Source organism: Equus quagga, chromosome 7 (assembly GCF_021613505.1).
Source record: "Equus quagga isolate Etosha38 chromosome 7, UCLA_HA_Equagga_1.0, whole genome shotgun sequence".
Classification (NCBI taxonomy): Eukaryota; Metazoa; Chordata; class Mammalia; order Perissodactyla; family Equidae; genus Equus; species Equus quagga.
In genome coordinates this window covers 103,337,149-103,356,361 of record NC_060273.1, presented here as the reverse complement: position 1 = coordinate 103,356,361, position 19,213 = coordinate 103,337,149, and the positions used below count along the sequence as shown (strand labels likewise).

The 19,213-nt window shown below is 35.1% G+C and overlaps 1 protein-coding gene across 1 annotated transcript in view; it reads left to right on the top strand.

Annotated features, from left to right (window-relative positions):
* Nucleotides 1-19,213, top strand: part of MAN2A1 (mannosidase alpha class 2A member 1) — a 169,354-nt gene that overhangs the window by 69,812 nt on the left and 80,329 nt on the right. The window contains exons 6-9 of the mRNA XM_046666313.1: nt 5,774-5,947; nt 8,713-8,899; nt 12,751-12,928; nt 18,695-18,894. Of these exons, the coding sequence (XP_046522269.1) occupies nt 5,774-5,947; nt 8,713-8,899; nt 12,751-12,928; nt 18,695-18,894 (739 nt within the window). The remainder of the gene's footprint in view (nt 1-5,773; nt 5,948-8,712; nt 8,900-12,750; nt 12,929-18,694; nt 18,895-19,213) is intronic.

The window sequence follows — 19,213 nt, the reverse complement described above, 5'->3', positions numbered from 1 at the left end:
CGTTTGCTTTTTTCTTTTCCCCTCTTTCCATATTGTTGTTATTGTGATTGTTATTATTAGAGTAAGTTGCAGATATCATGCCTGTGTAGAAAAGAGTTTAACATAGCACGTCTGAAACTGCTCTCCTTAGAAAGGATTTGGATTTCTGAAATGATAAGAGTAGCTCTCTCTGTTTAAACTGTTTGTAAAAGCAATGAGTTTCTGCTAAACACTGTTTTCCTTCTCGGAATCTGGAATCTTAGTATGTACTAGGCAGAGGATGCCCACATGAACAACCCCCAGTAAAAACCTTGGACACTGTGTCTCTAATGAGCTTCCTGGCTGACAGCATTTCATGTGTTGTCACAGTTCGGTGCTGGAGGAATTAAATGCGTCCTGTGGGACTCCACAGGGAGAGGACTCTTAGAAGCTTGTGCCTGGTTTCCTGTGGACTCTGCCCTATGCTCCTTTTCCCTTTACTGATTTTTCTTTCTATCCTTTCACTGTGCTAAATCGTAGCTGTGGGTGTGACTGATGACAAGTCCTGTAAGTTTTCTTAAGAAATCACCAAACCTGGAGGTGGACTTTGGGACCCCAAGGAGTGCCACTTTTCTCAAATATATAACTATGTTCTAAGCCAAGAATATTCATTTTATAAACCTCAGTTTTTGCGGATTTCTTACGTTTAGCTTTTATTGACGTGTAATTTACATGCAGAGCAACATCTAAGTCTTAACTATAGAGTTTGAGTTTTGACAAGTGTATATACTCATTTGACCCACATTTTCATCACCCCAGAAAGTTCCCTCATCCTCTTCAGTTCTCCCCCTGCAGCCAACTGCTCTCTGATTTCTATCACTGTAGATTATTTTTGCCTTTTAAGAACTTTATATATGTGGATTAACTCTTTTAGATCTGACTTCTTTGCTCAGCATAAATTTTTTTCTTACAACTGTATTGTTTCACATATCATAAAATTCACCACTGAAAGTGTGCAGTTTAGTAGTTTTTAGTATAGTCACAGAGTTGTGTGACCGTTACCACCATCTATTTTTAGAACTTTTTCAACATCCTCAAAAGAAACCTCTTACCCATTAAGTCATACCCCTTTCTGGCTCCTCCATTCTCTGCTCCAGGCTCTGGCCACTACTAATCTGCTTTTTGTATATATGGATTTGAGTATTCTGGACATTTCACATAAATAGAATCATACAATGTAGCCTTTGGTGACTGGCTTCTTTCACTTGGCATGATGTTTCCAAGGTTATTCCATGTCATGGCATGAATCAGTGCTTCATTCCATTTTATAGGCTAAATAATATTCTGTTGTATGGATATATCATATTTGTTTATCCTTTCTTCAGTTGATGGACATTCAGATTGGTCCCCTTTTTAGCTACTATGAATAATGCTGCTATACACAATTGTGTAAGTTTTTGTGTAGGCATATATTCATTTCTTTTGGGTATATACCTAGGAGTGGAATTGCTGGGTCATATGGTAACTCTCTGTTCAGCCTTTTGAGGAGCTGCCTAATTGTTTTCCACAATGGCTGTACTATTTTACATTTGCACCAGCAATATACGAGGGTTCTAATTTCTCCACATCTTCAACAACATTTTTTATTGTCTGGCTTTTTTATTTTAGCCGTACAAGTGTGTGTGAAATGGTTTTTCATTATGGCTTTGATTTGTATTTCCCTAAAGACAAATGATCTTAAGTATCTTTTCATGTGTATATTGGCTATTTATATATCTTCTTTGGAGAGATATTTATTCTTTGGAGAGATATCTATATGCCTGCGTTTAAGATTGGGTTCTTTGGGGGCCGGCTGGGTGGTGCAGGGGTTAAGTGCACACGTTTCGCTTCAGTGGCCCAGGGTCACTGGTTCGGATCCCGGGTGCAGACATGGCACTGCTTGGCAAACTATGCTGTGGTAGGCGTCCCACATAGAAAGTAGAGGAAGATGGGCATGGATGTTAGCTCAGGTCCAGTCTTCCTCAGAAAAGGGAGGAGGATTGGCAGATGTTAGCTCAGGGCTAATCTTCCTCGGGGAAAAAAAAAGGTTAAAAAAAAAAGATTGGGTTTGTTTTTTTATTGTTAACTTCTGAGTTCTTTATATATTCTTGATGCAATTTCCTTGTTGGATAATGATTTGCAAATATATTTTTCCATTCTGTGAGTTGTCTTTTCATTTTCTTGATTTCACCTCTTATATTTAGATAATGACCACACTTGAGAATATGAAGATTTTTCTTGTTGTGGCTTTGGCTGCATCTTTTAAATTAGAGTAGTGTTCTCAGTTTTATTTCCTAAACAGTTTAGAACAAGATGTTATTTTGAAGACTTTATTTTTACATTTGATTATGGGATGCTTTTTAAATTTTTTAGTCTTTGGTTGTTAATTTCTACTTTTATGAACTTTATACAGATTTGACTATTATAAACTTGGTTTGAGTTTTTAAGGTTATCTTTTGCCCATAATATCCATTTTTGTAACTGTTCTCTGATTCCTCTTAAGCGTTAATGTTAAATGTACTTGGAATAATCCAATTTTATTAATTATATTGTTCATATTATCATGTTCTAATTTTTAAGCCTCTTAGGTTTGTCAGAAATTGAGTGGTGTATTTATTCTTTTTGATGATTGTTTCCCGTAATTTTTCCTAACAGTTTTTACTTTTACATATTTTGATAATCTTAATTCTTGCATGATGGCAAAAAATCTTTTCCATGACCTTTTCTGATTTTATTGGCAAATGTGCTCTCTCTATAAAATTTTGGGTTTTTCTTCTACTGCACTTTTCCTTAAATTTGCCCCTTACCTCCCTTTTAAAAAATATTTGCTTACACCAAGGAAAACCCCAGTGGGATCCTAGGTTCCTTCTCTAGGTCTCTCCCTAGCTTTCACCTTCTTTCATATCAAAGTTGTAAGAAATGTAGTTTACATTGTCTCTTTTCTACAACAGTACCATTCAGAGATTCTTTAATCCGTTGCAGCTAGATTGCTACTCCTGTGGATCAAGTGGTTTTGATACTGAAAAGATCACCAGTAATGCTAAAATCTCAGACATAACTGTAGATTTGGTGTTGATTTTTACTCATTTGTAAACTTATTCTGCACTTGTTATTTGAGACAACACATACTCCTTTTTTATTTTGTAACTTAATTTTGATATAATTTCAAACTTCATGATAGTTCTTGGGAAAGACTCCTGTATATCCAGTGCTTAGACTTATATGCATATTTTTCTGAACCATTTGAGAGTAAGTTGGAGGCATCTCGTCCCTTTGTCTCTCAATACTTCATTGTATATTTCCTAAGAAATAAGGGCATATTCTTATATAACTGGAAGATAGTTACCAAATCATGAATATTAGCAGTGATACAAATACTACAGTCTAGTTTACAGGCTATATTCAGATTTTATCAGTTGTCTCAATAGTTTTTTTTATAAAAGCTGCTTTTTTTCTTCTCAGTCCAGGATCGAACCCAGGGTCGTGTATTGCATTTAGTTGTCATGTCTCTCTAGTCACCTTTCATCTGGAATAGTTCCTCACGCTTTCTTTGATTTCTTGACCTTGCTATTTTTGAGGAGTGCAGACCTCTGTTGTAGAAAGTGTCTCAATTTGAGTTTGTCTCTTCCCTCCTGATTAGCTTCAGGTTATCTGTTCTTCCTATCTATCTATCTGTCTGTCTATCTATCTATCTGTCTGTCTATCTACCCACCCATGTATTAATGTAATCTAACCTATTTATTTTGGTAGAGTATCACTGCAGTGATGTTCTGCTGTCTTCAATGCATCCTTGATGTCTCTCTCTTCCAATATTGGTGATGCTAGCCTTGATCAGTTGCTTAAGTTGTGTCTGTTAAGTTTCTTCACTCTTCTGTTACATTTTACCCCTTTCTAATTAATAAGTAATTTGTGGGAGATACATTGAGAATAGGTAAATGTTTTGTTCCTCATGAAACTCTCATGTTTTAATTTTAGGATCCATTGATGATTTTCTAACTTCATCATTCCTTCTATAATTATTAGTTGGCATTCTCTAAAAAAGAAGAGCTTTCTTTTTTATTTCCTGTTCATTTATGGGCTCATGAATGCTTATTTTATTCAGTGGGTTATAATCTAGTACTGTCATTTATTTTGCTGCTCCAGTTGTCCCAAATTTGACCACTGGAAGCCCCTTCAAGCTGTCTCCTGAGTTATTTTAATATGTTCTCATTATTCTTTGGTCATTTCTTTACTTTATGGCCCAAGAATATGTGCCAGGCTTATTTTTGTGCTTTCCTGACCTCAGCCTTAGAATAAGCCATTTCTTTAAGGTTATTTTTAATAGAGCATGGTCTTTAGAGGTCAAGGTCTGGGAGCTAAGATGTGCTCATTGGTACTGAGGTGTTATTGCATATAGGCCCTCTTGGCGCACTGAGCTAGGAGATGTGTGTGTATATAAAACCATAAGTTAATATCGATATCTCCTATTTCAATTCACTATCATAGAGTACATTCCACTCTCCCACATTTATATATTTTTTAGTTCCTTTTATTAATAGTATAAAACCTGACTCCCTTGTCCTTGGAATTCATGAGAGGTAGTTTCAGAATTGTTAAACCAATACCACCACAAAAAACAAAATTACTAAATAGAGTTCAAAATTTCTTTACAATTTTTGGAGGTAAATTACATATGTGAAATGCACAAGTCTTGTGTGGTCAGTTCTTTGAGTTTTGACACATACTCTTGGTCCTTTGAGAGTTCTGACCTTTCCTTCTCAGTCTCCTTTGCTGCCTTCCCATCTCTGTGTTAATCTTCAGTATTGTTCTACAGAGTTCTTCCCTTTGCTGTCTTTTTTGTTACTCTGTGTTAGACCTATTTGCAGGATAGTCTCTGCAACTAGAGTGGGAATTAAGATTAACTCGTTTTTGTAATTCTAGGGCCTCTCATAGTCTTAGGTATATGGAAGGTGCTAAACAGATGTTTGAGTGAAAAAAATGTGCATAATATTATTACTTATGCCGATTTACAGTTTATATATGGAAGCCTTCTTTGAGAGTCCTGAATAAATAAAAGATAAGATTTGTGTAATGCCAGATGAATAATCTTACTTCCTTAATTCGAACATATCCATTTTTTATTTTTTACATTTTATCCTCTGTGAAATTGAGATATATCTTCAGTTGATGGCTCTTATAATTGGTGTGAATAAGGTGTGAAAAATTCCCGTCTATGTAGAGAGAAAGCATCAGCATCAAAATATCTTGATTTAATGAAATACAGTATAGTTATTTTGGCCAGTTCTGCTACTGTATAATATGATTTGGGCCTTTTGTGAGTTGTAAAAGACAGTCTAAAAATCTGTAAATGTTGGGGTTGGTGAGTACAAGTTGAAATGAGTTAGATTACTTTTCTTTATTACATAACAGTGAGTGAGTTATCTAGCTCTACAAAAGACAGGACTGGAGATCCTAGAGGGCCGGGACTTGGTCTGTTCCTTTCTCCAGCTCCATTGAATGCCAGTAGCTTTCTAATATCTACAGGATGGCAGAGTGCTTATTTCAGCTTCAACTGATTAACTTCCATGTGATTCTCCTGTCTGAGAGGACATGGCAGTGGCAGAATCTTCCCATGAGGGAGTCCTCGTGGGAGTGCTCCCTAAAGGGTGATGCTGGGCAGCTCCTTTATCTTAGAAGCCAGCAGACCATAGGACTCTGGTGGGTCTGAATGTGTTATGACTTCTTTTTATTTTGTTTATCTGTTAAAAAAGATAACTCTTATTTTCTTTATCAACAGGAGTGAAACCTCGGTCTGGTTGGGCTATTGATCCTTTTGGACATTCACCAACAATGGCTTATCTTCTAAAACGTGCTGGATTTTCTCACATGCTTATCCAGAGAGTTCATTATGCAGTTAAAAAACATTTCGCATTGGGTAAAACGCTGGAGTTTTTTTGGAGACAGAATTGGGGTATGTAGGGTTTGATGAAAGTTGAAGCTCTCACTTGATCTAGATGGTATTTCACAAGGGTTATGAACTCATGCTGTTACGGGTTTTATTCAGAGTGTCAGTCTTGAAAATCAGGTTGCCTAAAGATAACACATTCTTATAATTATTTTTCCCTTGTATTTGTGTCAAGATTCTTTTAAGCATTGGTAAAGATATTTATCTATAGAATATTGTAGATTCTTTTTTATGCCTAAAGGAAGTAAAATATAAAGAATCAGTGTTCTGCAAATAATGCTTTCGCTTCTATTTTTAAAAGCACCTGTTTTATCACAAAGTTAAATGTGCATTAGACCTGATATTCAGTCATTTATCTCATATGCAGCCAGTGTTTCTTCCTTCCATCTTTCCTGTCTCTGCATCTAGTAAGAACTGCCTTTTAAAACTTTAATCCTGTCCTTCTACAACAGCCCTCATATTACCTATATTGCAGTTTACACTGTGTTCTGTGGGCATCTGGATGTTCCAAGGACATAGTTTTCCAGCTCTTTGCGGGGGGAAAGGAGATGAGATTTAGTCCTTTTGGGAGTCTTTGCCTTTTGCAACCCCCATTTAATTCAGAACACCTTATTTTTTATTTATTGAGTCCTTATTATGGGCCATGCATTATGTTATATGCTTCATATCCACTCTCTCATTGAATCTTTATAATTCTCCTTTAAATTATGTTTTATTACTATCCCTTTTAAATGGTAGAGAAAGGGAGGCTTAGATATGTGAAGCCGTTTGCCAAAAGTCTTGGCAGGCGATGGATACAAAGCTGAGGTATGAGTTCAGTTCCATGCAGTTCTGAAGCCCAGACACCTAACCCCCCGGCATACACTGCCATCCCAGTATTGAGTTCTCAGCAAGATTTCATCTGAAAAAAGGATTCTGTTGCTAAAACAATGTACAGAAACTACTGTATTACGTCATACTTGCTTTCCTGTGTAATCCAGACCCTCTTGAGTGTTTTGGAAAAGTCACTTGTAAATCTAGACAGTAACTTTCTTGTATGTACTGCTGTTTTTTCAATAAGGAAAGAAATTAGCTATATAATTTTTTATTCTGGAAAATTAAACCTGTAGGGAAAACAAGAACTTGTAGGGGATGGTACCCTGTATAGTTTGATCAAATGCAAAGGAGTATATTGATTTAAAAAAATGACTATTAATTTGAAGAAGCCCTACTTAAACAATTGCCTACATTCAAATTGCCCATAAATATCAGTCAGCGAGAAATTACTGAGTATTTTTATGTACTTAATACTGCGCTAGGAAGAAATATAGAAAACATCCTTGCCTATAAGAAAATTAAGTCTAATTTGATAAAAGACAACACTAAATGCCCCAGATAAACTGAAATGTGTAAATGAGCTGCTAAATAGTACGGTGTGAGGAGAAGCAGTGGGGTTGAGTATGGTCCTTGATGCGTAGGAGAAAGGAGAAGGAATTTGGCATCAGTTCTGGGATGTGTGACAACCTCAGTACAGATAGCACGCATTAGTGACCCGTATCTGTGTTGTCACGTTTGTGAATGTGATTCAGTGAAACTGACAGCACAGAAATATACAGATTATAACAGCTTTAAAATTTGGAAAAGAACTGGTAATTATTTTAACTAAATGGAGTATGAGGTAAAAACTGGAATATTTTAAGACATTTGATAGATTTGGACATGTTGCTTTGAAATTATGTTTTAGAATTAAGTTCTTCGTGTATTCTGGTTCTTTGTGTATTCTGGTTCTTAATGAAGCAAATATTTTCATTTTCTTAAGTGTAAATGTTGCTCTTTTGTTTGCCCTTTTGTCTGTCTTTATTATAAAAGCAATGCATACCCATTCCCCAAAATTTGAAATCCTTGCATAAATAAAGGGAGAGAGGTATTTACAGGTCAGGATTTTACAACGTATATTTTACAAAGTATATTATACAAAATAACCACTTTTAACTACTAGTTAAGTCCTCCAATCTCACTTAGTGTTGGCTTCAGACCCCTCAAGGGCAAGGGCAGTAGTATCAACACATACTAACATTGAAGTTTTAGTTAAAAACAAGTCTGCATCAGGAATCAATACTTGTTTTCCATATCTTTTTTGTTTGCTTTGTTTTTATTCTTCTTTTTGGTCTTGAAAATTCCTTTTACTTTTCCTGTGCTCCCTTCTTGGTGAAGAGACCCCCTGGCTGTTTATTGGTGAACGTCCAGGGGACTCCATGAACTCTGCTGGTTGCCCTTCCTTTTCCTCACTGCAAGTAGACAGGAATTTGCAGGGGATTTTCACAAGCCCCGCCTTTGGTCCTTTGTTCTTCCAGTTCTGCCTTTTGCTTTCTTTCTCTCTTCTTCTTACCCAGCCTCTGCAGTGAATGCAATGGTCTCTCTCAGTGTGTCCTGTTAGCTGAGGTGGGAACAGATGGGGCAGGAGCTGGCAGCCAGGGATGGACACGGATGAGCCGGTTATAACTTTTGCTTCTGCTCAATTTGTATCCTTCCAGCAGATACTGGTTCATAACAGGGCTTTTCTGTCTCAACCAAGTGTAGATAGCAGAGGTTGGTAGAGACCTAGATAGGAGCATCTTTTTTCAGTCTGGTGGTCATTAAATGCTGTTGGAATTTATGTATTATTAGTAGTTTTAAGGGGTTGTTGGTTTAAGGTAGAGTTTGCATTATATATATATAAAGTACTGGCATTTTGAACAGTTTTGGGAACAAAATTTATAAATACAGGTTTGTCTGTTGGCTCTTTATTTTAGATCTGGGATCTGCCACAGATATTTTTTGCCACATGATGCCCTTCTACAGCTATGACATCCCTCACACTTGTGGACCTGATCCTAAAATATGCTGCCAGTTTGATTTTAAACGGCTTCCTGGAGGCATACTTGGTTGTCCCTGGGGAGTCCCCCCAGAAACAATATTTAATGGAAATATCCAAAGCAGGTATGAAAATATGCATTTCATAAGACAGCATCTTGAACAAGCAACCATTAGTTGCTTGTTGCTGAAAGGTTGAATAATGGGCTTCAGTAGCCAACATTATGTTTGTTCGAGGTATTCATTCAAACCAGATCTAAAGCAAATTAAAAATACCAGAGCCTGACTATGCCTCTTATGTGTTATAACTTAATGGAAAGTGAACAATAGTAGATCAATATACAATGGATAACCTATAATACACTGTTATTACCATCTCTTTTGCCCTCATTATAAAAGCCTTCTACTGTGTTTGATTGATTTTGTATACTTTTGTTGGTAGTAAAACTTCTGGTCTCTATTGTATAAATTGGTAAGAAAAGCAACCCAACTGCAAAAACACATTTATTGAAATGGAACACATAAAGAGTGTAATTATCTGTTCCCTTAATAACAATTTCAATAATAGTGAATGCTGCCCAGCTCTGATGAATACACATCTTTGCATCTTTCTGATGTTTTTTGCTTACAGAAAACTTTAATTAGGAATATTTATACTTAAAGATGTTTAAATAAAAATCAAAGGAATGAATCATGTTTTTAAAGAAGAAAATTGTGCTAATCTCATTAAACAAAGTTACCCATAGTTCTAATTTGAGTGCTTTTAAAGTTTAATTTCTTCACTTAAAAATTAGTGGTGTATAATGCATTAAAATAGAACATTGTATTTTAATATAAACCACTCACTTCTTCTAGAAAAATAAGATAGCCTTTTAAATAAAGTAAGATCTTTGCACTGTGCTTTATCAAATCTATTTATTTTAAAAAATTGCCTTTAAAAAAAATGTGCATGAGGAGGAAGGTGAGATTGGGTCTTGAGTGAGTCCTTGTGTTCATAAAGAAAATATTCCAGTGTCAGCCTCTCACTGTGGCAGACACAGAAGTATTTGAGCATGACAGCTTTCTTGAAGCCTTGGATCCCTTCTATCAAAATCGGACTTTCATAGTCGTTTTGAAAAACTGTTCAAGATTAGGGATCAACCTGGTTTCATTTTCTTGGTTCCTGCAGCAATGAGAATCAGTGAGGAACACGGCTTTCCAGGGTTAGGCTAGTTAGCCATAAGAGAATAATCCAGTATATTATGTAGCAAAAGATGTAGTGAAAATGAAGAGGTGAGGGGGAAGAGGTAACGTTACCTGTCTACTTGGGAAAACAGCTGTTTGTCCCTGAATCAGGTATTTACACTACTCCTCCCAGGGCAGGTGGTCAGGGATAGGGAACTTTTGGAAGGGTAGCCAGATGCTTCAGTTGAGGAGTCCCAGTGCATCCACAGGTATTGTGAGGCCCCTCCTTTGCATTTTTGGGTGCTACTGAGAGTACCCAAGAACCATTTTGTGTAATCCTTTTGTTGTGTCATCTAACCCTTCAAAGATTGCTCCCCAAGGAGCATGCATTGTGCTTAGTCAGTTCCAGTGATTCTGAAAGTGATTTCCAGGTACCTGGGGGCATACAAGTAAATGAATCTATATAATGCTTAATGTAGTTTATTGGGGTTTTTTTTGCTGAGGAAGATTTATTTGCTGTGAGCTAACATCTGTTGCCAATCTTCCTCTTTTTGCTTGAGGAAGATTCTCTCTGAGCTAACATCTGTGCCAGTCTTCCTCTATTTTGTATGTGGATCATTACCACAGCATAGCCACCAATGAGTGGTGTAGGTCTGTGCCTGGGAACTGAACCTGGGCCGCCAAAGCAGAGTGTGCCAAACTAAGCACTAGGCCATGGGAGTGGTCCCTTAACATAGATTTTTTAAAAACTTCTCACGAGTCTTGAAATCTTAACTCTACTGGTTACTTCACATCCAGGTATCACCTTCCTTTTGACTCTGTGATGAGATTAAACACAGGCATTCCAGCTTGATGGCACTTGATTTTTTTTTAAACCCTAAAGAAAATGAGATTTAACTGTCATATACAGGTAACATGTTTGATACTTTCAGTTCAGTAGCTTCCTTTACTTTTTAAATAAAGAAATACCATTCTCCGTCAAGTTCAGTTTTTGGTCTGTATTTTACGTATGATGATGATTTACATGTCAGATGATTTGATGTTTCAGGGAATTTTTGTTTTGTTTTGTTTTAGTTAAGTTGAGATTTTTTACCTGGTAGAATAAGTGAAGAGCAAATTGCAGTTGCACGTCCTCAGATGTGATGTTGGTCAATTCATTCCTCATTAGTTTACTGTATAGTTAGTGAGTATCCACTACTGGCCAGGTGGCGTAGGTTGGTCCCTTGGCTTTCCCAGTATTAACAATTTCTGAGCAGGAGCTTGGGAGTTAGGATAGAAGGTGAATAGAAAATGTTTATGTTTATAATTTAATTAATGTTTATGATTTCTTTCCTCTTATGTGTTTTACACATATATGTGCAAGATATGGTATATTTAGTAGTAAACCTTGGGATGCATTTAAATCACATATCCTTTTTTCCTTTGTTATGGTCATTGCTTGTAGGATCTAGTTGGATGCTCAATCATAGTATATCGTATATCCGTGATTTATATATTTGGTTTTTCTCCTCTTATTTCTTTTGGTCTTATTTATCTTTCTATGTGATTAATCTCGTATGTTTTTTAGTTCTAAGTAATAATCTAAAATTGTTTTTGGTACATGTGGAATATTAGTAAATTACTAGTAAAAATTCAGTACTCTACTGAAAGCTAATCTTGGAAAACTGTTATATGTTACATAAGAATATTGTGGTTATATTTTACTAACCAAGTTATTAAATTTTTGCTAATTATTTAATATTTGCAAAGCAGTTTCAGAGACTAAAAAGATCTTATGAGATTCTAAATTTAGTTAAATGTTTTTTCATAGTTTCTATAAAATACCTCTTTCTATCATTGGTGTTCTTTGAGTTTCTTTCATAAGTTTTTTGTTGTGAATTGGAATTTACTTCGGAATAATCCTTGAAGTGAATGTTGGAAGACTAGGTAAAAGGCATTTTGGTCATTTAGCACTGATTTCTTAAGCTTTGGCCTTATAAACATGGAGAACTTCTCTGGTTCTTCTGCTTGTTTTATTTAATTTTCACAAGCCCTTCCTCTTAGGGTATTCTGAGACTTCCTCAAATGGTGCCCCAGTTCAGCATTTCCCAAAGGGTTTTCTGCAGAAAACTAGAATATGAAATGTAAAAGCATCTGAACACATTGTGTTTAGCTGACCTTTTGAGTCATAGGTTAGAGCCGAGAGAGGTAAAGACCAAAATAGGTCATTCACCTCCTAAGCTTTATCTTTTGATCAGTATTGAGAAGAACACCGTGACACAAATACTCAGATTATTGATGGCAGGTGTTAAATGAGTTGATTTTCTTCCTTTAGAAAAGGAAATATGGTTCTATAATTGGCTTGGTTCCAAATATTATACTTTTTTATGTTTAATCAGGCAGTTTTAGATTAAATTAGAGAAAGAGGTATTAAGTCGAAGCAAACTTCAAAGTTGATTTAGATGAGAAATCCGTATTGTTTTCTTGGGCTAAATTAAAACATGGGCAACCTGGGATCTAATCTCTGGTGCTGACTTTTAGGAGGGCATTGATACCCCCAGTAATTATGTGCCACAGTTGGTATGTGACTTTATTTCTCTAAGGATAATCCATTGGAAAGCTATGAATTTTCCCTTTGATAAGAATTTAGGAGTATTTTAAATGGATAATGTAAATAGTACAGTAGTTTAAAAAAATGTGCCTTATAAATAAATTGCTAATCTAGAATACAGGTAAAATATGCAATAGTGTCCATTAATATAATACACTTTCTAATGAGTTGTCCCATTGTCTTTTTCTTAATACTGTTCATATTTTCCCCTTTTCTTCTGTAGGTCGAGGCTGCTTCTAGATCAGTACCGAAAGAAGTCAAAGCTTTTCCGTACTACAGTTCTCCTGGTCCCACTAGGAGATGATTTCCGCTACCGTGAACACTCAGAATGGGATTACCAGTTCAAGAATTATCAGCTACTTTTTGATTATATGAATTCTCAATCTAAATATAATATTAAGGTAATGAGAAAATATTTAGTTATGATACTGTATTCGAAGTTGAGCCTTCATTTTTAAATGAGGCTAAAACACGATATCTTTAGTTTCTTTGTCCTGCATCCCAGTATTTCTTAGAATATGTAGTTCTTAAGTAAAAATGTAACTTATTAAGGGGAAAATTATCTTATACTCTAGTTGCATTTCTAAAGTTGTCCCTTTCTTACCACTCCTTAAGGATTAAAGAGGCGTTACTTTTATGTCGTTGAAACATGCACCTACTAGGTTGTGATGTTCATTTTTCAGTGATGTCCTGTTTTTCTACCAGCGTTGAAAGTTTGCTTCTCTCTGACAATGGCATCCTTGTGATTTAGTAGTGTGACTAGCAGGTGCAGATGAACATGTCATGAATTTTGCAAACAAATGTCCTGTGTCCAGAGAAGGTACTAGCATTTTTCTTAGATGAGAAAACTTCTAAAATTGATCATTTGCCTGTAGTTTTTTATTTTCCCCATGGAAAATTTAAAAAGTACCCTAGAGTTTTGAGAATAACAGAAAATGTGCCCTAAAGTTTTGAGAATAACACAAATATCCCGCTTCTCCCCATATCCATGACTCAGCTACAACATTCATCAACTTAAAGTCACTCTTGCTTCAGCTGTACCCCCCTGTCATCTCATCCATCTCCCTAGGATTATTTTGGAGCCAATCTCAGATGTCATGTAGTTTCATCTGTAACCATTCCAGTATGTATCTCTAAATGATAAAGGACTCTATTTAAAAATATAATCTTTTTTTTTTTAGATTTTATTTTTTTTTCATTTTTCTCCCCAAAGCCCCCCAGTACATATTTGTATATTCTTCGTTGTGGGTCCTTCTAGTTGTGGTATGTGGGACGCTGCCTCAGTGTGGTTTGATGAGCAGTGCCATGCCCACACCCAGGATTCGAACCAACGAAACACTGGGCCGCCTGCAGCGGAGCATGTGAACTTAACCACTCAGCCACAGGGCCAGCCCCTAAAAATATAGTGTTGATAACATTATCACATCTAAAAAATTAACAGTAATTCAATAGTATCATATATCCAGATAGATTCAAATTTTCCTGATTTCATAAAAGCATTTTTTAAACAGATACTTTGTATGAGTCAAGATTCACACAAGAGTCATATATTAGACCCTATATGAGAAAATTAATTATCCAACATGTTTACTATATTCACATGGTAACCTTTAAGACAGTAGAAGATCTGTGAAAATACTATAGAAAGGAAGGGATGTTACTGTGTAGGAAATTGGAAAGCTGATGATGGATCATATTTTATGTAATGAGAATTCAAGTTTATTAAGTAAACTTGAATAATATCAAATAGATAAATAAATAAAATGTCATTTATTTAAGATAGTTACCATTGAATTTCTACCACGGTGTGAGCTCTGAGCATCAGGACTGTGTTTAAATCATTTCTATAATCTCAAAGATGAAGCTCATACATGAACCCTTGATTAGAGGAGGGCGTGCGTGTATATGTGGGTATCTTATCTCTAAATACATCTTCCTGGAGAATGGTTTGAGGTCCATAGAAGACATTACTGCCTGATTCTGAAGAATTAAATCCTGATTTTACTATTTTACCTATTTCTTCCTTGTTTGCCCACTAGAACAACTTTTTGAAGTAATTTTAAAAATTGAAGTATCACGTACATAGGAAAAGGGCACAAATCATAGTTGTACAGAGATTTTTATCAAGTTCAAGAGGCCCCATGTAACCATCAACCCGATCAAGACGTAGAACATTTATAGCACTCTGGAAGAGTCCCTCAGATGTCCTCCGAATCGTTACTAACTCCTGCAAAAGTAACCACTATTTTCACTTCTATCACCATGATTAGTATTGACTGTTTTTAAATTTATAAGAAAGAAATCTTAAGTGTGTGTTATCTTGTGTCTGGCTTTTTTTGCTCCATGTTACGTTTGTGAGAATCGTCTATGTTGGATGTAGCAGTGGTTCATTCATTTTTAATGCTGTGTGTATCTTGAGTATCCATTTGATAAATATACCACAACTTACCCATTCTATTCTTGGTGAACATTTAGGTTGTTTCCATTTTTTTGTCTATTAGAAATAAAGCTACTTTGAACATTTTGTGCATGTCTTGGTATACATGTGTATAAGTTTATATGGGTCTAAAATGGGATAGGATTTTTGGTCATTGGATATACACATAATCAACGTTAGTGGATATTGCCAAACAATGTTCCAAAGTAGATGCACTAATTGTTGCATTGTATGAGCATTTCAGGGGCTCCATTTTCTTACATTTTGTGTTGTCATCATTTAAAAAGAAAATTTTATCCTTTGTGATAGATTTGATGGTTTTATTTTGTGTTTCCCTGGTAGTTAATGAGGTTGAGCCTCTTTGTAAGTTTGTGGCTATTTGGGTATCCTCTTTTGTGAAGTGTCTGTTTAAGTCTTTTGATGAGTTTTTATTAAATTGAGTTGTCTGTCTTTTTCTTACCATTAATAGTTCTTTTGTATATTTTAGACTGAGTCTTTTTTCCGTTAAAAGTTACACAAATGTCTTTCACTTTGTAGCCTGTGTTTTCTCTTAATGCTGTCTTTTGATGAACAGAAATTTTTAATTTTAATTAAATCTAATGTAACAATATTTTCCTTTATGGTTAGTGCTTGTTATGTTCTGTTGAAGAAATTTTTGTTTACCCCATGGTCATGAAAATGCATTTCTTATGAAGCTGCCCTCCAGAAGCTTTATTGTTGTACTCAACATTTAGGTCTACAGTCTGTTTGGAATTGATGGTTGTGAATCATGTGACAATAGAGATCAAAATTCATTTTTGCCCATATGGATATCCAGCAGCCTTTATTGAGAAGACCATAGTTTGCCCATTGCACTGCAGTGCCATCTTTGTCATTAATTTTGAGTGAGACTGTATTTGTGTGGATCTGTGTCTAGACTCTCAGTTTTGTCTATTTGACTAATCTCATGCTGTCTTAATTACTACAGCTTTATGATAGAACTTAATATTTGATAGTATAAGTCCTCTAATTTTGTTCTGCTTCTCAAGATTACATTGGTTATTCTTAATTCTTTGTAGTTCTGCATTTGCTTAGGATCAACTGGTAAATTTCTACACACACCCTGCCGGCCCCCACTACCAAAAGCTGAGATTTTTTTGGGGATCGCATTGAATCCATGGATCAATTTGAGTACAATTAACTTCTTTACAAATATTAGGCCATTTAATCTATGAACATGGTATATTCTGTATATAAAAGTACAATTGACATTTGTTTTTTAACCTTGTATCCCATAACCTTGATGCATTTCCTTTCTTTCTAGAATGTTTGTCCCTCAAGTCCTGGCTGCTTTGATTGCCCTCAGATATCTTCAAATTTTTTTTTTCTCTGTATAGTTTATCTAATTATATATATTCTCTGGGATGTTTAAAGTTACTTTGTCTAAGCTGTAAGCATAAGTTTATTATTATTTTCTTTTAATGAAAGTGAGTAATTGAGTTTAGATGGCTAAAAACTTCACATTGGATTAGCCAAGACAGCCAGTTTGCCGTTGACCACCACTGATTTAACAATTTGTGTAATTTTTCCTATGTGTTGTCCTGATAGAGGAGTTTAAGATTATCTTTAAGATTGTTATGTTTAAGATTTAATTAGTTGCCTTTTAATGTAAAAACCATTTAAATTTTGGGGTTTTTTTTTAGGTATCCCAAATATTTAGTTTATTTGAACTACCAAGAGACTCCATGACAAAGAATTTACTTGAAATAATTTCTTTTGAAACTACTCTAACATAGATACAGGATTATATTTGAATCCTTTAAGATTGAATTAAGTTTGTGAGAAAGCCCACTAGGCTTCTTACATAAACTTTGCTCTGGGAAGTTGCCAGGAAGGAAGTATTTTCATCCTGGTTAATACCAAAAATTAATTGAAATATATTTAAAGGGTATACTGATTGTTAATATCAACTCTGTAGCATGCCATAGTTCCCTAAAATCTGAAACTGAAAGGGGTTTTTTTATCTAATAGAAATCTCTTATATAGATCAGCAAAGTGAGACTAAAAAATATTTAGATCATTCACTATTTTGCCACTATACTATGTATACTTCCCTGAGCCCATCCGTACCTATTGGGTCTGAAGTTAATGCCATATTTCCTTATATTTGTGACCCTCATTTCTTGTATGGTTACACATACGCTTATATTCTGCTTCTTTGTAATGCAATAAATGAATAATAATACAATATTAGCTAAAATGTATGAGTGCTTATTATTTGCTTTAACTTTTTAAAGTGCTTTACTTTGTTTAATTCTCTGAACATTTTCTGGTAGGTACTATAATTATTCCCATTATAGATGAGGAAGCTGAGGCACACATAGATTAACTTGCCCAAGACACATGTATTTAGTGAAGCCAGCATAAGAGTAGATAATATAGTTGAAAATTGCTTTTCTTTAGTGTAAACAGGATTTAGAAATAATCATCTATTTTGCTGTTGCAAAATTTATCGTATCTTAATTAGATTATAATAGCATATTTGTCTTGCTAATACCATTGTTTCCAGTTGAAATTTTTTTTGCCTTTGCAATGGAGAAATAATAGTTAAAACTTACCCCATTATTTGCCGGTTGTGTTTCTAAGCATTTTACTTAGAACCTTATTGGCTATAACACAGAAAGACACATAGACATTATATAGTATGCTCAAAACCACAAGTTAGTAGGTGGTAGAGAGAGAAGTCAAACCCATGCCATCTGGATCCAGGTTCTGGCTGCTCTTAAACACTCTGCTAGAGTGCTGCTAACTGTTTTTAACTGCTCTTAGTTATTTTTCTGACATGTTGAATCCAAATGGCTTTCAATATCTTTGTGTGTGTGAATGTGTATGTTTACGTATGTATGTATAAGGTAGGAAAATACAAAATTAGTGTCTTACTATTAAAGGGAACACATTCCCTATTGAATTATCTGTTTCTATCTAACAATGCTGCCTTTTAATATCTGTTTACAGGGTCTGGTATAATGTTTCTTTCTTCTTTTGATTTATAGACTAGTTTAGGCTCATAAAGGTGGATTTATGTACTGGGAATTTAAATCATTAGTCAGAAAGACCTTTCATTTGAGCAGTCAACCTTGCAATTCTTGTCTCTCTTTGTGTTTTTCTTCTATTCAGTGTTACCTGCTGGTAGAGAAAGTCCATTTTTTTTAATGACCTGCTGTTCTTAAAGTCTCTCCTTTCTCTCTTGTAAGAACTTAAACTAGAGGGAAGGAGAGGCCAAGGGAGGGTATGTGCATATGATACATGAAAATACTTAATGACTAACGAAACTGTTCTTCCAGATTTCTAGAACATTTTGCTCAAAATGTCTTTGATTATTGCTGCTTCCTCCGTCCTTCATTCAAGTCTGTATTATTCCGTGCCCTGATCCTTGCCCGCTTTGAAATTCTAGAGATGTGTAAGGAGTTTTCAGATCCACAAATCTGTAGATTTAAATAGCTCTTCTTCTAAGAAGAGCTTAAATGTACAAGTTTTCTCTTAGTTTAATTTGGTACTTGATGCAAGTCAAGAAAGAGTCACTGAGTATTTTTTCCCCTGCTTTTGAGTTTTGTAAAATCTAAGCTATATATTCATCTTAACTTGGAGGCAGCATCTTAAATATTTATTAGTAAATTTTCCTTTCGGTGCTAGGAGAAATTTTAAGGTAGAGATAAATAATTCAAATGTAACTTTTTTTTTTTTTTACCAGATACAGTTTGGGACATTATCAGATTATTTTGATGCAGTGGATAAAGAAGTTGCAACCAGTCAGAATAGCCAATCAATGTTCCCTGTTCTGAGTGGAGATTTTTTCACCTATGCCGACCGAGATGATCATTACTGGAGTGGCTACTTTACATCAAGACCCTTTTACAAACGAATGGATAGGATATTGGAATCTTACTTAAGGTACATTTATCTTTAGATAGCTATGTTTATTTATGCACTTTTTTATGTTGTCATAGCGTTTTTGTAGAGTTCTGCATAATCTACAACATTTATGCAGTATTACGATGTGCTTAATGTGATTGTGAAATCTTAATGCAATCAGAAATATGTCTCCAAAGCATAATCAAATTATTACGTGGGTTTTTGTTCTGGAAGGAAAGGCAATTATGTAATTAGATTTTCTGGGAGTTGTATTCTGTGTTTTCTATTTTTCTAATTAACACCTGTATTATTTGCACCTCATGATATTATTCAGTGACATCGTCCTGTGTGTCTGCAG